General features: G+C 30.8%; 1 protein-coding gene across 1 annotated transcript in view; it reads right to left on the bottom strand.

The window, feature by feature from the left end:
- Positions 1–24,205, bottom strand: part of LOC129965393 (uncharacterized) — an 88,110-nt gene that overhangs the window by 45,926 nt on the left and 17,979 nt on the right. The window contains exons 2-3 of the mRNA XM_056079237.1: positions 19,628–19,758; positions 6,242–6,502 (exon numbers count right to left, since the gene is read on the bottom strand). Coding sequence (XP_055935212.1) covers positions 6,242–6,502; positions 19,628–19,715 — 349 coding nt within the window. The 5' untranslated portion in view covers positions 19,716–19,758. The remainder of the gene's footprint in view (positions 1–6,241; positions 6,503–19,627; positions 19,759–24,205) is intronic.

Genomic DNA, 24,205 nt, shown 5'->3' with positions numbered 1-24,205 from the left:
GACTCCTGAGGAATCCACAGACAAGATCGAGATTCTCACTTGGTTATTCTTAAGAAAAACATTTGGCCAGTGTTCGCTGAAACAATTCCAACATCATCGATAATAGAAAATTAAGCCAAGTTCCACGACTATTCCGAAGAGCATGGGCGGTAAATAACAAAACATAGCCAAGATGAAACGCAAAGAGTAATATTTGTAGGCATTAATAATTCAAGAAAGTAGCAAATTGCTAAATAAAAAAAAAGCAGTAATAGTGTTAAGCCTGAAAAATGAACTAGAGATCTCGCTCTGCGCTCAACACTATTATGAAAGAATTAATGAATCACTTCATTCTCTCGAGTTTATATTAGTTTTTCGGACAGTTTGTGAGGTCGCATGGAATCTTCCAGAAAAATTTTCTGAGTAATAAAGATAGACCATCATTTTTGAATTTTCCAAAATCTTTATTCTTGACGCCAAATATGTCAGAAACCCTTCGGAATGTCTTTAAATCTCTCTTCTTTACAATAAGACTAAATACGCAGGGAAACGGTATTACAGTTTCGTAAAATTAGCTTGGCCCCTAATTGCCCCATACCCTTGAAAACATATATCTATAATAAATTATACAAGAACTTTATGAATCCCTTTTATAAATATCAGTTTTCTTTCACTGAACGCTCTTTTTGAAAAGGGCTGTTTTAGGAAGGATTTCTTAATTTCTATAGTAATCACACGATAAAAGTGACACCTAAGCAAGTTTTCAGTCTTCAAATGTTGAAACTATATCGACGCAAAAAACATTTGACCCCTAAATAATCTAATGCACCCCAAACCCCATATGTACGGCGAATCTTATAAGGAATCGGATCTTGAACTCAAGAATTAAATAGCGAAGCCGACAGTACATTAGAATTAGTAATAGTAATAAATTCTAGGAACTGAACTCTAAAACGCCCACTAGGATCCAAAATATTTAAAAATTGCCTATAGCAATCTATAAAATTGTTTCACACGGCAAATGATCCCACATTGGTCTGGTTATAAAGTCCAGGTTCGAGGATCAGACTCAGGTCCTAAGGATGATTTCATCAAAGAACCGCCTTGTCAGCGAGAATGGCACACGTTAAATTCATAAAGGTCAAATATGCATCTACTGACGTAGTACAAAAGTTTGAAAAGAGTATTTCCAACTCTGAGGAAAGACCTCGTTATCTGATTAATGTTCAGAATTCCGGAGTCTGTCCAAAAGTAATCTTCAAGTTGCTGAAGTTAATTATATTTAAATAAAACTCTGACTGGAGTCTTCTCTTCTTTTTTATTTATTTTCTTATAATTAAGACATTTGTTATTCGGGAAACTTATTAAATGTTCATTATTTCTCTATCATTTATCTTCTAAGAAATGCCATTTTAATCAGCCCAGATTTATAAGGTAATTAAAGCGGTCAACTTTTCAAAGAATATTTTTTTAAATATAATCTGGAGAATCCTAATGTCTCATTAATGCAAAATGCTCAGCAAATATTTTTATGCAATTATCTAGTTACCAATCGATTTTGTAATCATTATTCTTATGAATGGCTCTTAAATACATTTATTACCCTCTCCAAACAGTAACTATTCATCTGATATAAAAATCATTTATTTTTTCCCCTTAGTTTCATGTAGACGAAAAATGGAAAACGGCTTTAAGATCGCAGAAATAATTACAGTACCATAGCCATCTATTAAGTTTGTTCTAAATAAGAAACAGAAGCAGCGGATTTTTCTCCAATCCAGTCACGAATAACGGGAGTAAGGAAGGCTTTGACAGAGAGCAGTTTCATTTTCCTGTGCGTTGAATACGCAATTCCCTAAGTATTGACTGAATAAGAGTTAAATATTCAGGAGACGTCGTCGCGACCAGTCATTTTCTAGTGGTTTAAACTCATTTCCCCCGGGAAGTTCTGCATATTGGTCAGAAGAATAGCGTAGACTTCCGTTTTTGATTGGAGGTTTTATCTTTGGTTGGAGGACTTAATGCTTTTGGGGATCTAGGATTGCTTATAACGGTAAAACTATTAATTATTGGCTTCGTTAAAAGGAACTGTATACAGCCCAAAATTAAAGTATTATCTTAAAAGTGGAAACTTTGTGGTTGGTACAGAAACTACACCAGAATTTTTTTTCCTTCCTTAACAGAAGGAAGGAAAAATGCTATCAGATTGGACAGTACAATTTATCTTTATCTAGCACGCTGCACCGCATTTTTTTTCTAGCTTCTTGTTGGTACGAAAACTATACCAAGAAATTGTTTCCTTCCTTAACAGATAGGGAAGGGGGAATTCTTTCTTATACCAACTGATTGGCCAGTAAAATTTCTCTTTATCTTGCCCAAGAAACTATATCAGCACAATGTTTTTACATAATTCATTGACATTTTTTTTGTTAAAATTCTCCTTTGTTCGGATCTCAGATTGTTTATAAAACTGAATCTATCTATTATCGACTTCTTGAAAAGAAACTATATTCAGAAAACAATTAAAGATTTTCTCCAAAGTGGAATCGTTGTGGTTTCTCCAGGAACTGCAACAGAAAAATTTTTTTCCCTTCTTAACAGACTGAACAAGGAAGAAATTTTCCTTTCCTAACAGATTTGTATTGTATCAGAATACTAAAGTATCCAAGATTTAATACGAGATTTAATTCCGTGTCTTGCTAGTTCCCCATTTTACTAAATACTTTCAAGCAGTTATTACCAATATTTTATTAAAAAAAGATTAATTTAAACTTTTAATTCTTATAAAGTTTAAAGCGAATTCTTCTTTTCTTTTATTATATAAAATATTCACTTATGTATGATCAATGTGAATAATTCAACCTGCAGAAAAAAAATAATGAATTTTGTAGAAAAACGTATCTAAAGTTTTGAAAAAAACCTGCTACTTATTTTAAAAACACTTTTTTAATAGCTAAAAAAAGCAACTGTATACAGCCCAAAATTAAAGTATTATCTTAAAAGTGGAAACTTTGTGGTTGGTACAGAAACTATACCAGAATTTTTTTTCTTTCCTTAACAGAAGAAAGGAAAAATGCTATCAGATTGGACAGTACAATTTATCTTTATCTAGCACGCTGCACCGCATTTTTTTTTCTTGCTTCTTGTTGGTACGAGAACTATACCAAGAATTTGTTTCCTTCCTTAACAGATAGGGAAGGGGGAATTCTTTCTTATACCAACAGATTGGCCAGAACAATTTCTCTTTCTCTTGCCCAAGAAACCAAATCAGCACAACGTTTTTACATAGTTCATTTACATTTTTTTGTTTTGTTAAAATTCTCCTTTGTTCGAATCTCAGATTGTTTATAAAACTAAATCCATCTATTATCGACTTCTTGAAAGGAAACTATATTCAGGAAATAATTAAAGTATTCTCTCCAAAGTGGAATCGTTGTAGTTTCTCCAGGAACTGCAACAGAAAATTTTTTTTCCTTCTTAACAGACTGAACAAGGAAGAAATTTTCCTTTCCTAACAGAGTGGCAAGTATAATTTATCTTTATCTTGCCAGCTACACCGTCAATTTTTTTTCTTGCCCAAGAAGCTATACCAATGCAAATTTTTATATAGCTAATTGGGATTTCTTTGTTTTTAAATTTATCCTTTGTCCGGATCTAGGAATGTTTATAACACTAAATCTATTAATTATTTCCTGCATTCAGGAAATAATTAAATAATTCTCACCACAGTTGGATCATTGTGGTTGGTACAGAAATTAGACCAAGAATTTTTTTCTTCCTTAACAGACAGGAAAGGTAAAATTCTTTCTTATACAAACAAATTGGTCAGTATAATTTCTCTTTATCTTGCCGGCAACACAACCAAAAATTTTTCTACTTGTCCATGTAGCTATACCATTGCAAAGTCTTTACATAGTTTATTTGCATTTTTTTAAAATTAAATTTCTCCCTTGTTCGGATTTCGGACTGTTTATAACATTGAATCTATTAATTATCAATTTTCTGAAAAGTAACTATATTCAAGAAATAATTAAAGCGTTCTCTCCAAAGAATGCCTTATTTCCTGAATATAGTTAACAGTTTCCAAAGAATGCTTTAATTATGGAATCGTTGGGGTTTCTCCAAAAACTATGCAAGGAAATGTTTTCCTTCCTTAACAGATTGCACAAGCAAGAATCTTTTCCTTTCACAACAATTGGCCAGTACAGTTTTTCTTAGTTAGCAAGCTGCATCATCATTTTTTTCTTTACCAAGAAGTTATACCAGGGCAAACTTTTCACATAGCTAATTTGCATTTTTTTTAAATTTCTATTTAAGTATAGTTGCAAAAGTATGTAGGTATAATTTTTCTCAGTGACAAACTTTCCCATAAAAATATATCCATCCATTTGCATTTGAATATGATGATTCAAAACCACAATGAGATGAATCGTTGAAACGTAGTGCATGGTTTCATTGCCATAATTTTTATCTCTAATTCGGAATGAAATCCATCTGTGATTTAATAGTCTTTTGGTGCGTGGTTTAACACGCATTGCCAAATTTACTTTAAATTAAAGTATTAAAACATTTTTACTTAATGAAAACTGCCAGCCATGTAAATAACAAAAATAAATTTTAATTACAAATTAAGTTAACAAATATAGAATATGATACATTGGCCGTAATTCCATCGACCAGCAGGAGACAGACGTTCTAAGCCAGCTGGCGAAGGCAGGAAGTGAGTCACTCGTATCCGTTGGAGAGCAAAGTTCATCTCCAAAGGTATGATTGATGCTTATCGCCAGTTGGCGAAACAAACAGTCATTTATCGCCTGTTTGGCCGCTGCAGTCTATTTGCTTGTCGATTCTTGTTATATGCAATAATTCAAAAATGCTAAAAGTTGAATTTAGGATTTTTGTTGCATGAACTTTGAAGCAAACTCGTAGATTTGTGTATGAATTTGGGATTAATCTCTCAATAGATAGATATTGTCTTCTTGCCTTGTCCATTCATATGTAGATATGATCATTCAAAAACGCAGCCGTCCAGTATTAATAATGGATCGATTGTATTTCGTATCCAATTTTAGATGTATGCTAAATATTGCATCCAAGCATACGGCGGAATGATGTCCACATTGTATACTCAGTGCTTTGGATAATTTTTGCGGAAAATATATAATTCAGGTCCATTAGCTGTGTGATGAACAGTTTAACAGTCTCAGTAAAGGATAATTTATTCTAAAAACAGGTAACAAACCACTAATGAAGTGTTTACAAGAACAGCATTTGCAGTAAACATCAACACACATATTGCCGCATTGAAGAAAGACAGTTGAATCTCCATGGCCGAATGGTCATGGCTCTGGTCTCATAATCAAGAGACCGTGGGATCGAATCCCGCTAGAGACAATGCGATTCATAGTATATGTAAATATTTAATTCCTTGATTTTATGCTTTTCTTTATTTCCTGTTCCAGAAGATACTGGACATTTCTTTAGTTTACCAGACAAGTGCTCTGGACTTTTCTTACTGTCTTCAGAAAAGTATTCTGGAACCTTCCCTGCTAGTATAAAAGCAGAAGATTTGTCAGTCACTATGTTCTGAGTTCAGAGATCAGTTAATAAATTGGTTTAGCTCTACTTCTTGTGTGTGTCATTGAGTTCCACACTCAAGTACCTACGTGACACTATTAGCTATTATTAATCTGAACAGCAAAAAGAGGGCAGAGAAATCGTAGATGATCAAGAGAGACTTCACTTGAATTCAGTTTAACTCTCTTTCTATCCACAGACTAGTTCTTCATCTCAAATTCCCGGTTCCTTTTAAATAATCTACATGATAGGGCAAATAAACTTCTAAAAAATGCTAAAATTCATATTTTAATGGAGCTAACGTCAAGATTCTCGAATATTCCGAGTCCTTCATTTTTCTTTTCAAATAATCACTAAGTCTGAGGGGCAGTTAACTTTGCCTATATTGAGCATCCGACAGAGCTATCTGTAAAGCTCTCTTCCTTATCATGAAATTAACAACACAGGGTAACAATATTACGAACTCGTAACATTAGGTAATGATGGCTAACATAAAGTGTACTATTTTATGCAAATATAAAAAAGAGTTGAGGAGATATCATTTCCACTTATTTTTATTATAATTGTTTTGAGTTTGTTTTAATCATAATTTAACATTTGCACAGCTGTTTAATAAATGATTCAAGATCAGTTCAAATAATGTGATGAGCAGAAATATTATAGAGGAAAAATATGCTTTCCTTACCTTCTATATGAACATCTGTGAAGTTCCCGTGCACAGATGCCTTGCTGTCTTCAACGTCTATCTTGATGGGTTTCTTTGGCATGAAAGGATCGAGTATTGGGACTTTCAACTCCGGAATGCCAACGGTCATGTCATCCTTGAAATTTTCTATAACTCCAATCAGGAACTCGTTGATGTCTATTTTTGATTCCGCCCTAGCATGGGGCCGAAAGTACTTCGCATTTTCTTCTGTGCGTGGCAAACTCCAACCCTCTGTACTAACTATGAATAGAAGATGGAATTAACTTTGAATGGAAACAAAAATGAATTGCATAAAAAAACAATAAGGTGTGAATTGATCGGGAATTGGAATATGGGAATAAATGTAAGTTCTATCATTTCTTATAAAAAGATATGTTTGTGGTGTTTAGACAAATATATCACATCATGCCATTTGACATGCAAATAGACGTAATGAGGATTCAATTCGATTCACTGCGAAGTCCGAATTTTAAAATTTAATGTAAAATTTTTTTATTTAATATAATGAAATGATTTTAGATGATTTTTCATACGTATTTGCTATAATATTGTTTCTAATGATTGCATTGAAAAATCACTGCCGCATCACAGAGAACAAAAATTAACGTTCTAAAGAAACGTGTTTATCATATCTGATTTAACTTACTGAATTTTGAGAAAATTCTTCTTAAAACTAGTTTCTTTTCCCTTAAAAAGTTTAGAAATTAAAATTCCTGAAATTAAAATCAAATTACATTATCTTTTTCAAATTTTTATTTCGAGGATTTCACTTTAGATTACAATAAAAATGACCTCTCACAACCTCAGCGAAGAAAATGTGAATCCGGATTGATAAATTCTGTTTCTTCGCTGAATTGGCAAGGAGCCAAATTAATAAATCAAGAATCAGAAAATTATTTTCATATAATTTAAATTATATTTGCATAATTTGTATTCTAATTTAATTGTGTAACTCAGTCATTTTTCTTAGCTGATTTCCCTTTTAAATTATTCATTTCGATTTTTAATGTCTATAATTTAACAGGATATATCATCGTTACGAAAAATATAAACATGCGAAATCCATATTATTTACTTACTTCATTTTCATAATTTTATTTCATGCTATTGTAGTTTCGATTTTACTAACATTCATTATGTTGTAGCGGATTGAATTGAGCGAGGATAAAACCTGGGACCTTGTGGTTTGCAGCCCAGTAACATGACCACGATACAAAAGCAATTGCTCGGGTAGCGTAGCTGTTAATTGGCTTATAAGCTTTCACCACAATGTCATGGGTATCATTATGAATGTTCTGCTAGTCTCTACTAATAATAAAAGGGAATGTTTGTGTGTTGACACACTACAGGTTTGATTGTCTGATCTAGTATAATCAAATTTTGCACGTATATATAAATACTTTGTGGAAAAGTCGGAATGTTCAACTTGAAGTAATTTTTTAAGCAGCAATTAGAATTTTAATTAATTAAAAATTAAGAAAAAGTTTGAAGTTTCCCCACTATAGCTTTCGAAAATATTACAGCACATGAATGATTTCATCATCTTAAAATTCAAAAATTATTGATATTTCGTTAATACTGATATTTTTACCTTATTATTTTTCTATTTTTAATACATTTTTGAAAAATATTAAAATTCTAAAAAAAAAAAGAGCTGTTGCTTAGTAAAGAGTAAAGCGTTCGTACTTTCCCCGTTATTGGGAAATTCCATTAATAAATAATAAATCATCGCACCTGTAAATATGAGGATTTATTGTAATTCAGAAAAAATTAAGATAAACAGCTTTTGAACCCTTTTAAGTATTACGCAGATTATAGAGTTTTGTTTCAATTTTTTAGGATCTTTCAAAAAGTCATTCCCCGATCTACCTCTGTAATGTCAACTTCCAACTGGAATTACTGTCCGCTGAAAGCTTTAATCTATGCACTAAATCCTGCAAAATCGAAAAGTGGAAGGTCCAGTCAGTAGGAGGATACCTAAAGACACTCTTATTTGATCGACTGTAAACATGGAGAGAAAAAATGGTAACGTAATTATAATTATATTTAATATGTGAACTGTGAAGTTAGAAATTTAAATTGCAGAGATGAAAATTTGATTTATCAAATGTTTTTTTATAGAAATTTGATTGGTACTTGGCTGCTTTCAGTTAGAGAACAAATGTTTATATTTAGACATCCTTAGGTAGGAACATCTTATCCAATTGGATGATTGGACTGTAATTCAAGGAAACTGAGAAAGTTATTACACTGAATTTATTTTAATTCTTTATTTGTAAAATTGTGGTGTGTTTATTGAGGAACAGTTTTACTAAGAAAGCATTTTAGTTATGCTATAGGCGCTTTTCTACAAATGGTCCAAATTTTTCTAAAGCAGACCATTCAAATTTGCTAAGATAATATTAAATTCAATGAAATATTAAAAATATATATATAAAAATAATTCTTATGCTGTTTTTAAGTATGCAAAAATAAGTAACTACACCTGCAGAAAGGAAGCCAATTTGTCCACAGTTGCTTTAGTAATTAGTCCAAATTAATTGCTTTATTTATTAGTCCAAAAATTGCGCAAAAGGAGAAAGATATTGTTCTTTAAACCGAATTATCTAAATTAATAAGATTATCATCTTGAGCTACAGAAATAACGCAACAAATCGTTATAATAATTAGCAAATGCTTGGAATTTAGAAGTATTACAAGGCAAAAGGAAAACAATAAACTGCTATTTAAATCTTGATCTTAATTTTATTTCTTTTGAACGAAAATATAAAGTGTTTTTGTATCATATGTAAGGAAATAAAGGCGGAGGAAAAAATAATAATGTATAACTTTCATACTTGGGTTCATACATTATGTGCATACATTATACTTCTGCTTTAATAGCACTTAAAGAAATTACTGGCACCATTTGAGAAACCAGTCTCCTTAATTGGATAGATGACACGATATTTATTTTATTTCTTTTTACATTGAAGAAATTTTTTTTTTCTTTTGAAGGTAACTACAAAAAAATGTAATTTAAATTACTTTTTTATCTCTACACATTAAGAACTTTTCAGATAATTCAAATTCATTAACTTTCCTCTCCTGTAATTTTAGCTGTGCACTTTGAAAATCCTACTTCACAAACAGTTGTTACAAAGTACTCAGCAATTAATCTCAGTTATATATCTGCGATAAATCTGTAAAATTGCTCACGCAATCATTCAAATACATTACAGATTTAAAATGCTGTCAAAGATTTGAAATGTACATTGGAATAAATATTTTAATAACACACAAGGATTTAGATTTAGATTCATATTTGAGTATTCAAACAACTCATGTGATAATTCTAACGAAAGTCAAATCTACTTACTTAAATGAACCATAGAGGGAGAAACCAAGATTTCTAAATTCCATAAAATATGCTCCCATCGAATTCTTAAATATTATAAATTTATAGTTAAATATGCATAATACGCAATACACAAAGAGAACTTCTGGGAGAATAGCTGTCTCAGAAATTTTGTAAATTGGGAAGTACTGCTTGTGTATAAATTTATGTTCTGCATTAGTGATACTGAGTATCAAAATGGCGGAACCAGCATTTTCCGCTAAATTGTATTCAGAATTAAATGGAAATGGGAAATATTATTTCTTTTACAGCAGAACTAATCAAAGGATAGTGTACAGTAGTACTTAAGAGATGTACTAGACAGCAGTTCTTGTAAACAAGTATATTTTCAGTATTTTTAACATATAATGTCTCATTCAAATCAACAAATTCATTGATTCACTCTGCTCCTCAATGCCTCATATATATTCTGGATTAGTGCTTGTTTGTGTTTTATGTATATTGAGCACAAAATGTGTAATCCAAATGTCTTCAATGCATATATTTTTTATCCATCATCTTTATTCAGTCCACCATATCTTGTGTATTTAAAATCTTAATATGAAAATAAGTTAGTATTAAAACACTATTTAGATCTGTATTTTTCACATCAACTTTGTTACTCAATACGATAATAAGTCAGTACATATGCTGAAGTTATTCAGAAAAGGGCAACTCGGTAAGTAACGAATATCAAAATCAACATTTTCATCTTGGATATTCATGAATTTCAATCAAGTCACGATGACCTCGTGGGGATCTCTTCTTCAAGATTCCATTCTATATTAGATTTTTTTCATATAGGGTCCAATATGGACATTGTATAAGGACGTTAAATCCTTTGAGGACCAACGTTTTACAGTTGTTTCGGTGTAGAATTTAAGAATCCATATACCGGCTCAGATTTCTTTCATGTAATTTGGCTATGGTTTTAAATTACGAGGCCTGATCCAAAATATTCCTCACATAGCTTCAGAATGAAAGTTTACTTTAACTAAAGTTGTAGCGGTTACATAACTCTACTACCTTCTATTTTTATACAGCAGATGGCGTTACCTTATTAACATCAAGATATATTTCCAATGATCCTTCTTGGGGGTCATAATTAGATTGATTGTATTCTATGTGAGCGTCGTGGATTTTCGTGTTCGTGTTTGTTTTGTCTTGTGAAATGTTGGACATAGAAAATAATTAAATAACTGTTCCTGATATTCGTCTGTTATTTTTCTCTGCCTCATACTGAATCTCGCCCCTCTACAAAGTTTAATATGCATTTTATTAATCACTTTGTGGAAGGAATCAGTGTGAGAAATAAAATCCTCTAAGAGTGGCAGCACAAAGTTGGAAGAATTAAAGATTAACGCCTGAATAATAAAACACAGAGTTTCGAATTATTGCGAGACATAAAGATCAAGACCATTCTATGTAATTTGGCAATAGTCCAATTATTTGGTGAAATTACGTGATTTGATGACATTGCACCAGATTAATGATCATAAATCGTTGGATAATGTCAATAATATTTATTTTGTGTCCAGGCCCGTAGCATTAACTCTTTTAATTTGTGAATGCCGAAGCGTATTCAATTTTGTGTGGTTTCAGAGTCTGGGCTTCAAATATTGTACGGGTAATGTATTTGCTATCAGATTATACTCCGAAGTATACTCTAAATATTTCAATTCCAGAATAAATTAGAAAAGCTTCTTAATAACAGTTACGAACTCTATTTTTTTTTCAGTTTCATGAAAAAAATATTGAAACATCATGGTCATAAGTGTTTAGAACTCAATTACTAAGAAAATACTTAGTGAAAGGCAGGGACATTTTGTTTCTGTTATGTTTATTTCATAATAAATTAAATGATGATAAATCGATTTGTATAGAAAGAAATAGTTCACAGTTTTACTACCAGGTCAAAATCGCCTCTATAGTCTGTTTTGGTTGATGAAATACACTTAAAAATTAAAGAGTAAAATTTTTCCGGTCATTTGGTAATATTTAATGGGCATTTTAATGTGATATGAATTATACAAATTTTTCTTTTTCTAATCTTTATCCGAGTGATTTTTGGTTTTGGGCGTCATTTATAATGAATTGAATATTTTGTAAATGCTATTAATTTATATTAATTAATATTTGTACATCAGAGAGTCCGATGCAGATGTGATGCAATTTGTAATGGATGATATCGGTTTTTGGGTAACCTTGTTCGAAGAAAACAAAGAAGATGCAAAGTTTAAGAAAAATAAGCTCTAGATTTTAAATATTTAAAATTCAGTCCTTTATTAAAAATGAAATGTGACAGCTCACAATTTATTTAAAGTAAAATTGTTCATTTTATCCTAGAATGCATTACTTTTTCTTACAAAAAAATATATATATACGTGTTTTGAATAACTGTATATAATTTAGGAAAGTTATTTAAAAAAATTTAAAGTATTTTTTTCATGAAATTTAAAAAAAAATTAAAATACGAGAAATGGCTAAATGAAGCAATATCCCAATGACATATTTTACAATGTGTTCCATGTTAGCTGTACTAATGGTAGAGATAAAAATAATACTATTAGGCGAAATTAAATTAAAAATTTTCAACAGACACTGTACTCTAATCAGTTTAGAGCTGCCCTTGTTAAATAGAAAAAAAAATGTAACATGTAGTTTTCTGATTTTCTTCCTCTTTTAAACACTATGTACCTATTTCTCTTAACTATTCTGTTTAAATGACTGCATCTAAGTACTATTGCTTCTTTCCGGTGTCTATCTTAGAGTAAATAGAGGAAAAGAATTAAATAATTTTGAAAGAAAAAATTATTGCAGTAATATATAATAGTTTGAATTGTAAAATTCTATGCTCAGAGCTCTGTAGACAAAAAAAAGCGAGTTCTGAAAATAAAATATCAATGTTTCTGATATTTCTGATTAAAAAGAAGGAAATATCACAAAAAAAGGATAAAAAATTTTTTGAACCTTTAATCCATAATAAAGAATAAACATTGAAGCTTGATAATGTTTTAGGCTTAATTATTTTGTTTTCCCTTAAACTGATTTCATTGCCTCGGTCTTTGCATTCTATGCTGAAATATTTTTACATCACGTAATTTGCAAAAAGAATACTTGCCTAAAAATATTATATTGGGAAAAATATCCAAATTGCATGGAAGGAAAACTAATTTTATATCCAATATATCTTAGGTATCTTGTGAAAAACAGATTTTTAAATTTTAAAATGGCTTCTGAGCCATAATATGCTCTGAAGTAATTGATTAAAAAAGGGATAATCTGGGATTAATTTTATTTAATTACAAAGTTTGGAAAACTTTTTCTTAATGTACTACAACACAAGAAGTAATTATGCAGCAAATTGCAACTTTAGGCCTAAAGGTCTGTCTAACGTAGAGTTTTGGATAGTTGTAGCACCACGTAATTTATAGATAGTATGTAAAAGATGTCGAGAATATATATTTTTCATTAGATTCAGTATGCTAGATTTGCTAGATTTACGCCATGATGCTAGATTTACTATGCTAGATTTACGCCAATGATTCATATGTCATAAATAACATTCACCCATTCCTTGCATGATATTTGTGACCTTACCTAAGGTCTACAATTTTATGCCGAGGAAATGAGGATAATTCTTTTATAGAAAAATAGGCGAGAACGTTTCATGGTGTCTTCTCCTGTTGGTTTTCAGCAGCAATAGTTATATACTGTGGATAAGACCCTGTAAATTCAATTCCTTCAATTCACTATGCATGGGCATCAAAACAAGATTTTCTTTTTATAGTTGCTGTCAATATAAGATTTCGTCAATTTACGGCCTTAGATAGGGAGCCTTTTTAATAAACTGATCCATTTAGTCTTGTATTTCAATGATTTTTCAACCTAAAGAACATACTAAAGATTTATTTCAAGCTTTTTTTTTATTCTTGTAAATTTGTATATTTATTTATCTATCATTGATTTACGATTGTGTAGATTCCATGTTTATACATTCTATTACTTAAACAGATGCTCGATTTTATAAATACTGTGAACACCCGGGGAATATAATGAAGCAAATTGGGACCTGATCAATTATTCTTGACGAAATATTAGCATTGTTCCAAACATTTTATAACTCATAGATTATACTTTTTACAAATTTTTTTTCACAATAAGGCTAATAAAATAGTTATTAACCATTCCTGATGTCTTCTCTCATTCTCGATAATGTGTCTTGTCAGAAAAATTCATAACATTGAATATGAGATTTTCTAAATGCAAATTATAATTAGTAATTAAATTGATTGTAATCTTTCAGAGTGTTTAAAAATAATTATAAATACGATCGAAAATTCTATCCATTCTATCTTTCTGGAGTTGCATCGTTGAACGAAAAAAGAAAGTCGCGTTACGCAACGAAACATAAATCACGTCATAAAATATCATAAGAGTTTTAAAAACCGAAGCAGAGACAAAAATCCAATAACTTTTCACTCGAACCCAGCGGAAAAGCCAGACCTTCCAAGAGCCATTATTTTGACATACAATGTATTTTTGCTAGGCTGCAGTAGCTGCTTCGAAATCGAGATGAACGTTCCGTCAATCACGGGGTCGCGCCGGTGTTTAATAAATGGCAAATCTTCGAAGACCGGTGGATGGGAAGAGGGGGTGAGATTTATGACTCTGGGAGGGAATTCCAAAAGGGGGGAGGGCTGTTTTTATGACCATTTTTCAAAATTGGGCAAATGCCTCTTAGGCTGGAATCCAAGAAATCTCAGTCTTGTTGAATTGCAAATGAAACAGTAAAAATTCTCTCCTGGGAGAGTGATTTCAGGAGTACCCTGGAAGAAACAATAAAGGGGGGGGGGGAGGTGAAAAGATTATGTAAAATGTTTCTAGAAGGTGAAGGAGGGAGGGATTTGCGTGATTACTTTTAGATCTTCTCATGGTTCTCAGAGAAATTCTGAAATAATAATTGCGGGCTGAGATTCATCTTGTAGATTAATGGAGGAGATTGGCGATTTGTTTATCTCAAGAAAACTTATTCTTAACTTATTTTTTTTGTGCTAAATTGTAAAAAGCATTGTCTATTATTGTAGCAGTTTAAAAATTTACAATCATAAATAATTACAATCATAAAATATTTACATTCATAAACAGATTGCAAAAATAGATTTTTCGATTGCTACTTTTTGTACATGTTCGACAAATTAAATTTTTAGTTTGTTACGTTTCGTATTTATAAAACGTTTGCAAACTCCTCATGATTTTTTTTAAAGCAGAATGTATACTGAGGCTCTCCTACAATCAATTATAACTCTTTAACTTCAGAACGACGACAATTATAATTACGAAAGTGGTGTCTAAGTGTTGTAAAATGGCTTCTGCGCTACATGTTGCAACCTCTTACAGTCTTACTTGGTGAGGAATTCGGGAGTTAGTTTCTTATCTTTAAACGGTACAAGATAAAGAGAAAATGTAGATTAGAAAATTGTAGAATATTACCTATTTAGTACTAAAAGTCACCTTATGCGCATTAAGGCTGAGAACAAAATGCCCCAAATGCGAATTATTTTGTTCATTATTTTCTAACGCCAAAATGCGTCAAAAAGTGAAACAAAAAAATATTATCACATCTCTATTTCCAGCTTTCAAACTCTTTCTGTCTGTTACAATGTTTCACTTTCATCCATATTTTTGTTTGTTTGTTTCTTATGGCACTTGCCACTGACAAGCCCGCTGTTACGAAGACAGCGATTTAAGCCTGAGGGGGAAGGTCTCTTATTTTTTATAGCAGCGCCAACTAGGGCCAAGAGTACGACTTTGCCACTCACGCATCACTCATTCGCTTGCACAACCCCTTTTTACAGGAGGGCACATTCACACATCTCACAGATAGAACAACAGAAGAACAACCATGCCCAAACCGGGACTCGAACCCGGGACGCCCAGATCACGGTGAAGACGCGCTACCCCTATGCCAGGACGCCGGCATCCATATTTTTAATATGTCATTTGATGCGATATCACAATCAACAGTAATGCTGTATAGGAATTCCTGCAGTGTCGACAGGAAGCTGCTGCCTGAAATATTCCCGCAGGAAAAAAAAAAAAAACATATTGGGATAATTTTTGTTCGAACATTTTCTCTTTTCCTTCCTATGTCTTATGACACGTCATCAGTTTGAAAAATGCGTACAAATAAATGAGCATTTTAAACATTCTCTTCTTTGTATTAAATAAAGGGCATACGCATTTTGTTTTGTACTATGTTGATAACGATTTACAACTTTGATAACGTTTACCCCGTCTTATACCGTTTTTGAGACAGAAATACTAATTTCACACTTTTCGCCAGCTTGCGTTGTAAGTGATTTTATCGCATAGCGCATAGGCAATTAACAATACCAGGGCACCACTTTCATGACTATAGATACTGTCATTCTAAAATTAGGTGAGCAAGCATAGAATTTTTTAGCGGGCACTTTATATTAGCTGGCCCTAAATTGAAACATTAGCACTAAGTGCTTTTCAGTAAAAAATAAATAAAGTCTATATCAATAAAAATAAAATAAAGTCTGTAATGCACAATTTCTGTGTCATCGAGTCTTAAGCCGGCGACCATCACTCGCGAAGCGTAGATTCTATTGCAAGGCGTAGCAAATCAAATTTCATTAGCATTCGCTCGATATATAGATTAATATTATATTAATACTAGTATTATTTTTGCTAATAATGGTAACTAGAGCTACCAAAATTGGCACAATCATATTTTGGAGGTTGATTCTAAAATTTCTTGATAATCTCGAAAATATTTTACGGAAATTATGTTATGTACCATCCGAAAACTCTGTGTGTGTGTGTGTGTGTGTGTGTGTGTGTGTGTGTGTGTGTGTGTGTGTGTGTGTGTGTGTGTGTGTGTGTGTGTGTGTGTAATATGCAAATATAACTTTGCAGATGTATGGCCGTAAAGCTGATACTTTTGGAATAAATTTCAATTTATTAATTATGGTGTACCGCGGGAGAAATTTTTGTGCAGGGACGAAGCGATAAAACGGCGTCTGTCTACATCGCGGCACAAGAACAAAGCGCTTGAAATTTTTCCTTCCGAGTTCTTACCAAGAGCTTCTTTTAGGTATTTCTTTGTCAGGAAAGGATATCTTAGGTATCTTTGAAAGAAGTGTGTGAGTGTTAGAGATTTTTAACCCTTCAATCGGAGCGTGAGATACAAGAGTGAGCAATTTTTTAGAATGCATGTTAGAAATAATGAAATCAAAAGTAGGATTTGGATCAGGAAAGAAGAGAACATTTTTAGAATAAAGTAATATGGGGTAATTTAGGATTAAAAAAAATTGAAATCTATTAAGATTTAAATTACAATAAGAAATATCCTTATTTATGTATATATATGAAATTAATTTATATATGTCCAGATCGCCTTATTATAACAGGTATTTAAAAACACTTTCATGCATAATTTGCCACATATTTTATTGCTGAAATTCATGCGTTTTTACTATCTATACAAAGATCTAAATCCATATTTTTTTTTTCCATTTTTGAAAATTAAAGAAATATAATGAAGTAATTTATTTTATTTTTGTATTTCGTTCATTCTACTGTGAAATTTGTGAACGAATTCCTCTAATATTATAAGTATTTTAGAAAATATATCGAGTATACTAAAAGACTATAATTGCTAGTAATATTAGTGTTGATAGTTAGTGTAGAACATTATTTATGTGATATCAAATATAATATCTGATTTCAGCTGAATTAATTACATAAAATACTATCTTATGAAAAAAATTAAGTTTTCATCTGATTATATTTTTGGGAAAAATCTTTATAAAATTTATAAATACATGTTAAAAATTCTGTTTATACAGGTTAAGGTTTTTTGTAATATTTTGAACTCAAAATGATGTTTAAAAGTTTTTTTTATATGCTTGCATAACATCTTATATTTTCACTCAAAGCCGTATTATGACAGAAATTTCAGTATTATATGAGAATAAATTTGATGTAAAATATGAATTGTTCTGATGCAATGCCTCCTATTCAGCTGCTTCAACGTCTCAAAGTGCCATCAATCATCCGAACATATCAACTGGATAAACCCTTTTATATCAGATTTGTCCTATTTTCAAAATATTCTGAATTTTTGACTTGCAGATTTATAAATTCTTATTCTCATCTTAACCCCATATTTCATCTTCGTGTATTTTATTACATTAATTAATTTTAATTGGTTCTGCAGAAATTGCAATATTAGGAGTTTTTTCGAGAAAGGGAGAGAGGCATTACGGAGGGGGGGGGGTACTGATTTTAATTTTGTTCGTCTTTACTTTTTTTATACAATGAGAAAACATTATATTCGTCAAAAAATTTATATTCGATCAAAAATTTATATAAATTTCAAAGTTTTGAACTTCCTTGATTTCGGAAAAGCGACTTTTGTCTGTGCATACAATAATTCAATACCCAGAGTAACCTAAAACCGGCTACCCCGAACCACCTTGAGGCACACGGAAAAATCTGAATGCCGCAACAGCAACACTGGTGGAAACTGTGTTTGAGTCATAAGGGACATACATCACTGGCCATGGTACAATCCTTCCTCTGAGAAGTACGTCCCAACATCGACCCCCACCGACCCCCACCTTTTTAATTTATTCCACCAGAACGGCGAGAACCAACCACTATACTGGAAACTTTTCAACCTCAATTACGAGGTGCCCCCTCCCGCTGAGTGCAATGCCTGAGTAAGCAAGACTAATGAAATATGGTATGATTTTTTTAACACTGTAATTATAGATTTAATTTAGTTACATGCGTACATAATCTCAATGTAGCAACAGCCTCTTAATTTTGAAATGGGCTAGGTAGCCCATCTCAGAGCTTCCAAACCACACCAGTGGAAGGATATATCACCCTGGTGGATTTAGCATAATGCCTGCTTACAAAGCTGTTCTTTGAAATAGAGTTTCGAATTTCGAACCTTAAATTCGAGATTACCTCTACCTATGTGGTCTGTAATTGCAGGTAATTTACCGTTTTTTTATATTCTTTTTATGATCATAGTTTGTTTCTAATGCATAAATTCTGGTTGTGAATTTCTAAAATTTTATTTTTGATGCCAAAAGAATTACAAATATATATATATATATATATATATATATATATATATATATATATATATTGCTAATTTCATTATTATCAAAAACTTTTTTGAATGAGTGTTATGAATTGTACTAATTACTCAGGTTTCTGAATATTTCTGAAAAATCAAAATATTTTCTTAAATTTTCATTTTTTTTATAGATTTAGTCAAGAGAAAAATTATTTTGGACTTCGAAATTACTCAGTCATTTCCGGCTAGATAATGGCATCACTAAAGTAATCTGCATTCATTTATACTGCACAATTAATTAATCCATGCAGTATTATTTCATTAACATACTAATATAGATGAAATTAATAATTTTAAACGAGAAATACATTTTTTTAATTTAATATTATTATTAATAAATAGTATTTGGGGTTGTAGAAGGTTAAGAATGCTTGCAGAATGTAATAAATGCAATATTTGCTGAATGAAATTTTAACACAAATGTACTAAAAAAAACTAGAATTCGATAGATAGATATCAAGTAATAAAACTGTAGGTAATAAAAGATAGGTAAATCCCTTGATTCTTTCCATTCTGTGCAATACTATGTTTGTAAATTCAGTCTTTATGGCAAATGTCAAAAACCCTGCCTACTTGAAAAGTTTACATTGTAATTAAATGGTATCCAGTGTTTGTTCCTTAAATTTCGAACAATTCCAAATAATTATATCATTCCTTGCATGTGCCACGAGAAAAAAAAACCTCGAAGAAATTTGAGAATGTCGTTTACCAAGGGACATTTAGAGACGCAACATGCTTTGGGTTTAATGATAAAAATCTAAAAGATGAAAAAGCTATTAAAACGTAGAATTATTTTCATTGTACTTACTTGTCTGAGTGAAATCTACATTTCTATAAGTGATGTATGCTGACGCAGCTAGCAGAGAAGCAATGAAGGCTACAGTATTGACTGCCATTATTGGTCTCTGATCTGCTCAGTTGTCTGATCGTATTATACCTCTGCAAATAGAAATAGTAATATTAAGTAGTGAAGTGTTAAAGATTAAACTAATTCACAAGTAACATAAAAGCAAATAAGAAAAGCAGCAAACCACTTAATAAAGTATATAACCATAAAGTGGCTGTAGATTTTGTTATATATAGCAAAATTCATAAAATTATTTGAATTATATTTCCATCGTGAAACATCAATATGTTAACGTACCTTCCTTCAAAGTAAAAGCCAATGCTTTTGATTGCTTTCTGACAATCATCTCGACCTTATCAATCAGTGTAACAGATTGCTTTTTTTATATATATATTTAAAAAGAACATTTCATATTTGTTACCAAATTGAGGTTTCCTATTTAATATGTTTTGACAACATTTTCTACGAGTCATTTGCGTTGCCTTACATAATTTTTCGTAGTAAAGAGAATCTATATGTATTCAAATTATTTTCATAGACTTTAAAAGACATAGACTTTTTTCATAGACTAGGATGATTTAAGTTAATTGTATTTTTGTTGATTTATATCATTTGCCTGCAGTCAGTTTCTTTAAAGAAACTGATTTATCTGAGTAAAAATCAAAAAAAGTTTTAATTTTGAAAGATCTTGATGCATCTATTTGAAAAACAATTGAGTCAATACATTTTGTAATTCATAGGGTCTAAAAATTTATTTCTATTGTTTAATAAAAATTTTCTGTTTTATTGTCTGTGAGAAGTTCTTAATAGGCTCCGTGTATACTTAAAAATATATAATTTAAAATGAAAAGCTAGTTTCTACTTAGTTTAATTGCTGACACTAATCTTAGATAATTATGATTGATTGACTCACAGGAGGCATATAGCAGCTTATTATTAAGCACAGCATCGTGTATTCTTTGAAAGAATATTTTAATAAGACATAACATGAGCTTAATATTTTTTTAATTGATTGTTTGCATTTACTTTCATCGAGCTAACTTTAAATTTGACTTATTTAATTCTCTACTACATTTTTCCATTATTCCAGAACTGTCTTAAAAAAAGGTATCCAGACTTAGCACTTTCTGCTGTTTTTAAAAGTGAGATTCTTCTGTCTCACCATTTGTTTGTTTAGTAATTTCATTTTAACTTCTTTTCACTTCTGTGTATTTACTAATAAATTATTTCGGTGAATCACAGTTTTTTGTTTTTTTTTTTTTTATTTCTTGTGTAAAGATACCTTTAAACTGCCGCGAGGTTTTAAAATTTTCTGCTTTGATGAAAATATATATTTTGCAAAATGACTCGATACAGTAGCAGTACTTAATATAACATTGTACGTTGCCATAGCAATTAATATAATTCATAGCAATTTCTAATATGTCATTTAAGGTGGGTGACTACTTTAAAAAAATTTATTTTTTTTAATAATTTTTTTATTTAATAATTTTAATATTTAAACAGGTTTCTCTAGAATATTTCTGTCTATTTTTTGGGAAGTTATATTGGTTTCTATACATGTATTTACATACATTTTAATGCTATTCTACATCTATTAGAATATTAGCTATTTTTTTAATTCTAATCTTTTATAGAATTCTCTTTAGAAAAACCTCATAAATTAAAATCTAATGCATGTTTTTTTTTCAAATTTGGCATAATAATTTTTTAATATGTTTTTCAGTTAATCCTTACTCCTTAACCAAGGAGTAAGTGTATTCATTTAGAAATATTTTATAGTTTTTTTAGAGCTTCAGAAAGTATTTTAAAAAAATGAAAATTTGTGTTTTTTATCGATTGAAACCAAATATTTAAAGAATAGATAGAAATACAGCTTATTTTTTTAATTCAGGAGATAGATAATATATTTCTTAAGCTGTCTGCAAAATTTTAAGCAAATGATTTGATAAATCTCTTAACTAGAAGGTTTTTGCTTTATACCTCTTTTCAACAAGAAAAAAAACATTTCTTTTTCTAATTTTTAAAACATTTTTGCCACTTAACTGGTATACTTTGGTTTCATAGATGTTTTTTCAAACTTTTTAATACAAATGTTCAAAAATATAACTATTTTTGAATGTTTTTTTAAGTGCATCCCGAACTAATTACATACCTTTACAAAATGCATTAAACTTTGCATTAAATTAATTTAATGCAAATTTTACAACTTTTTAAATTAATTTAATGCAAATTTGGGAATTTAATTAATCGAATTAAATTTCATGTGCGAAAATGCGATGTCAACTGTAAATTTACGGATTTGTCTGTCAAAATATTAACGCACAATCCACTGCTACTAAGTGCTGGTGAGAAATAGAGATATGAAATTTTGTAAGCAGAAACATTTAGACTTTTCCACTTCGTCTATATCGAATTATATTTCCTGTCGTTGCCGCTAATCCACCGTAGATGATCAACGTGACACTCGGTTTCGAGAAAGTGCCAAAGGAAGTCTCAACTTGGCAGTCACGCAATAAATCGATGGTCGCGTTCTTTGAGAAAAGAGTAGAGAGATATTTTCATCGACGTAGAACATTATATTCGAATTCGATAATTGCCGGATCTCCTTCAAAGCATCCGTTGAGATGATTTACAGTTTGCAATTCCAAATATAATATTTTTTTATTCGGATCTCTCATTCTGATACGATTTTAAAAGCAATGAACAACTTCATCAAAATTATTTGCTAGGGAGTCAAGCATTTTCACTTCTCGAAGTTCTGACTGGAGATTGTATGCGTCGAAGCTTTGGATTCTTTTGTAAGAGCACTGTTGAATATAATTATGATCAATATTCATTAAATATAAATTCACTATTTTTGTTGAGTTCTGATTTAACGATTGCGTTCAGATATTGCATTTTAATTATCACTCAAGGTTGCGTTCCCCTGTTTTCGTTCCTAACTGTCATTCAAGATTGCGTTCGGATGTAGTCATTTTTAATTGCCATTCAACGGTGCTTTCAAATATTTCAATTCCAGATAGCTTTCAGATATTTTCATTCAATATTACGTTCACATATTGTTGTTTCTAATTGCCATTCAAGATTGCGTTCAGATATTGTCATTCCTAACTGCCATTCAAAATTGCATTCTGGTATTTTCATTCCTAATTCTCATACAAAATTGCATAGTCATAAAAAAATTGCAGTCAAAATTGCAAATAGTCATACAAAGTTGCATTCAGGTATTGCCATTCCTAATCGTAATTCAAGATTACGTTCAGATACTGCCATTCTTAATTGTCATTCAAGATTGCGTTCAGATACTGCCATTCTTAATTGTCATTCAAGATTGCGTTCAGATACTGCCATTCTTAATTGTCATTCAAGATTGCGTTCAGATATTGTCATTCTTAATTGTCATTCAAGATTGCGTTCAGATACTGTCATTCTTAATTGTGATTCAAGACTGCGTTCAGATACTGTCATTGTTAATTGTCATTCAAGATTACGTTCAGATACTGCCATTCTTAATTGTAATTCAAGATTGCGTTCAGATACTGCCATTCTTAATTGTCATTCCAGATTGCGTTCAGATACAGCCATTCTTAATTGTCATTCAAGATTGCGTTCAGATACTGCCATTCTTAATTGTCATTTAAGATTGCATTAAGATATTGTCATTTAAGATTGCATTAAGATATTGTCATTCAAAATTGCGTTAAGACACTGCCATTCCTAACTGTCATTCAAGACTATATTCAGATACTGTCATTTAAGATTGCGTTCAGATATTGTCATTCATGATTGTGTTAAGATATTGGTATTACTAACTATCATTCAGGATTGTGTTAAGATATTGCTATTCCTAACTGTCATTCAAGATTGCTTTCATATATTGCCATTCCTAGATTGCATTCAGATATTAATTACATGAGTATTTCATGACAAAATATAGATAATCTTTGTCGTTTATAGCATAAATCAAGAGTATCAAACTCGCCCAGCTAGTATAGCGGTAGAAAACCAATTTTAGATAAAAACTCAGTGTCTTGCATAGCAACTAACAAAGTATTACAACATTCTTAAATTCGTAAAATATTCCTTCAACCCACCATTGCTGCCATCAACAGTAGAAAAGTTGGATGACTTAAAATCCATAGAAAATAGGCATTTCATTTTTCTTAATGAAAACAAAAATTCAATTAAAATTTGTAATTTATTTACATTATTACAAATATTCACGAATGCGAAGCCTACTTGTTTGTAAGCATGGCTTGTTTACAACTTTATATAAATTCTGGGTAAATATTTTAAATCAAATTCATTTCTATTTAAAAATAAGTAATACTTAATTTTCTTATTCATGAGTTTTTTCAATGGCAATGAGATTAGGAAAAATTTTCTCATTTAAAAAAATGTGAAAGAAGAAATATCAGGAAGCTTTTGCTTTGTTGGTTAGTTTGTTGGTTTAATAAGACACAAAATTAAATCGGATCATATAGCTTTTAAATGGATATTGCATAATGAAATGGATACTACTAATTGCTATTAAAT

The sequence above is a fragment of the Argiope bruennichi genome, chromosome 4, assembly GCF_947563725.1.
Source record: "Argiope bruennichi chromosome 4, qqArgBrue1.1, whole genome shotgun sequence".
Classification (NCBI taxonomy): Eukaryota; Metazoa; Arthropoda; class Arachnida; order Araneae; family Araneidae; genus Argiope; species Argiope bruennichi.
The sequence above is the reverse complement of the archived record's forward strand: the minus strand, read 5'-3'. Positions and strand labels throughout refer to the sequence as shown.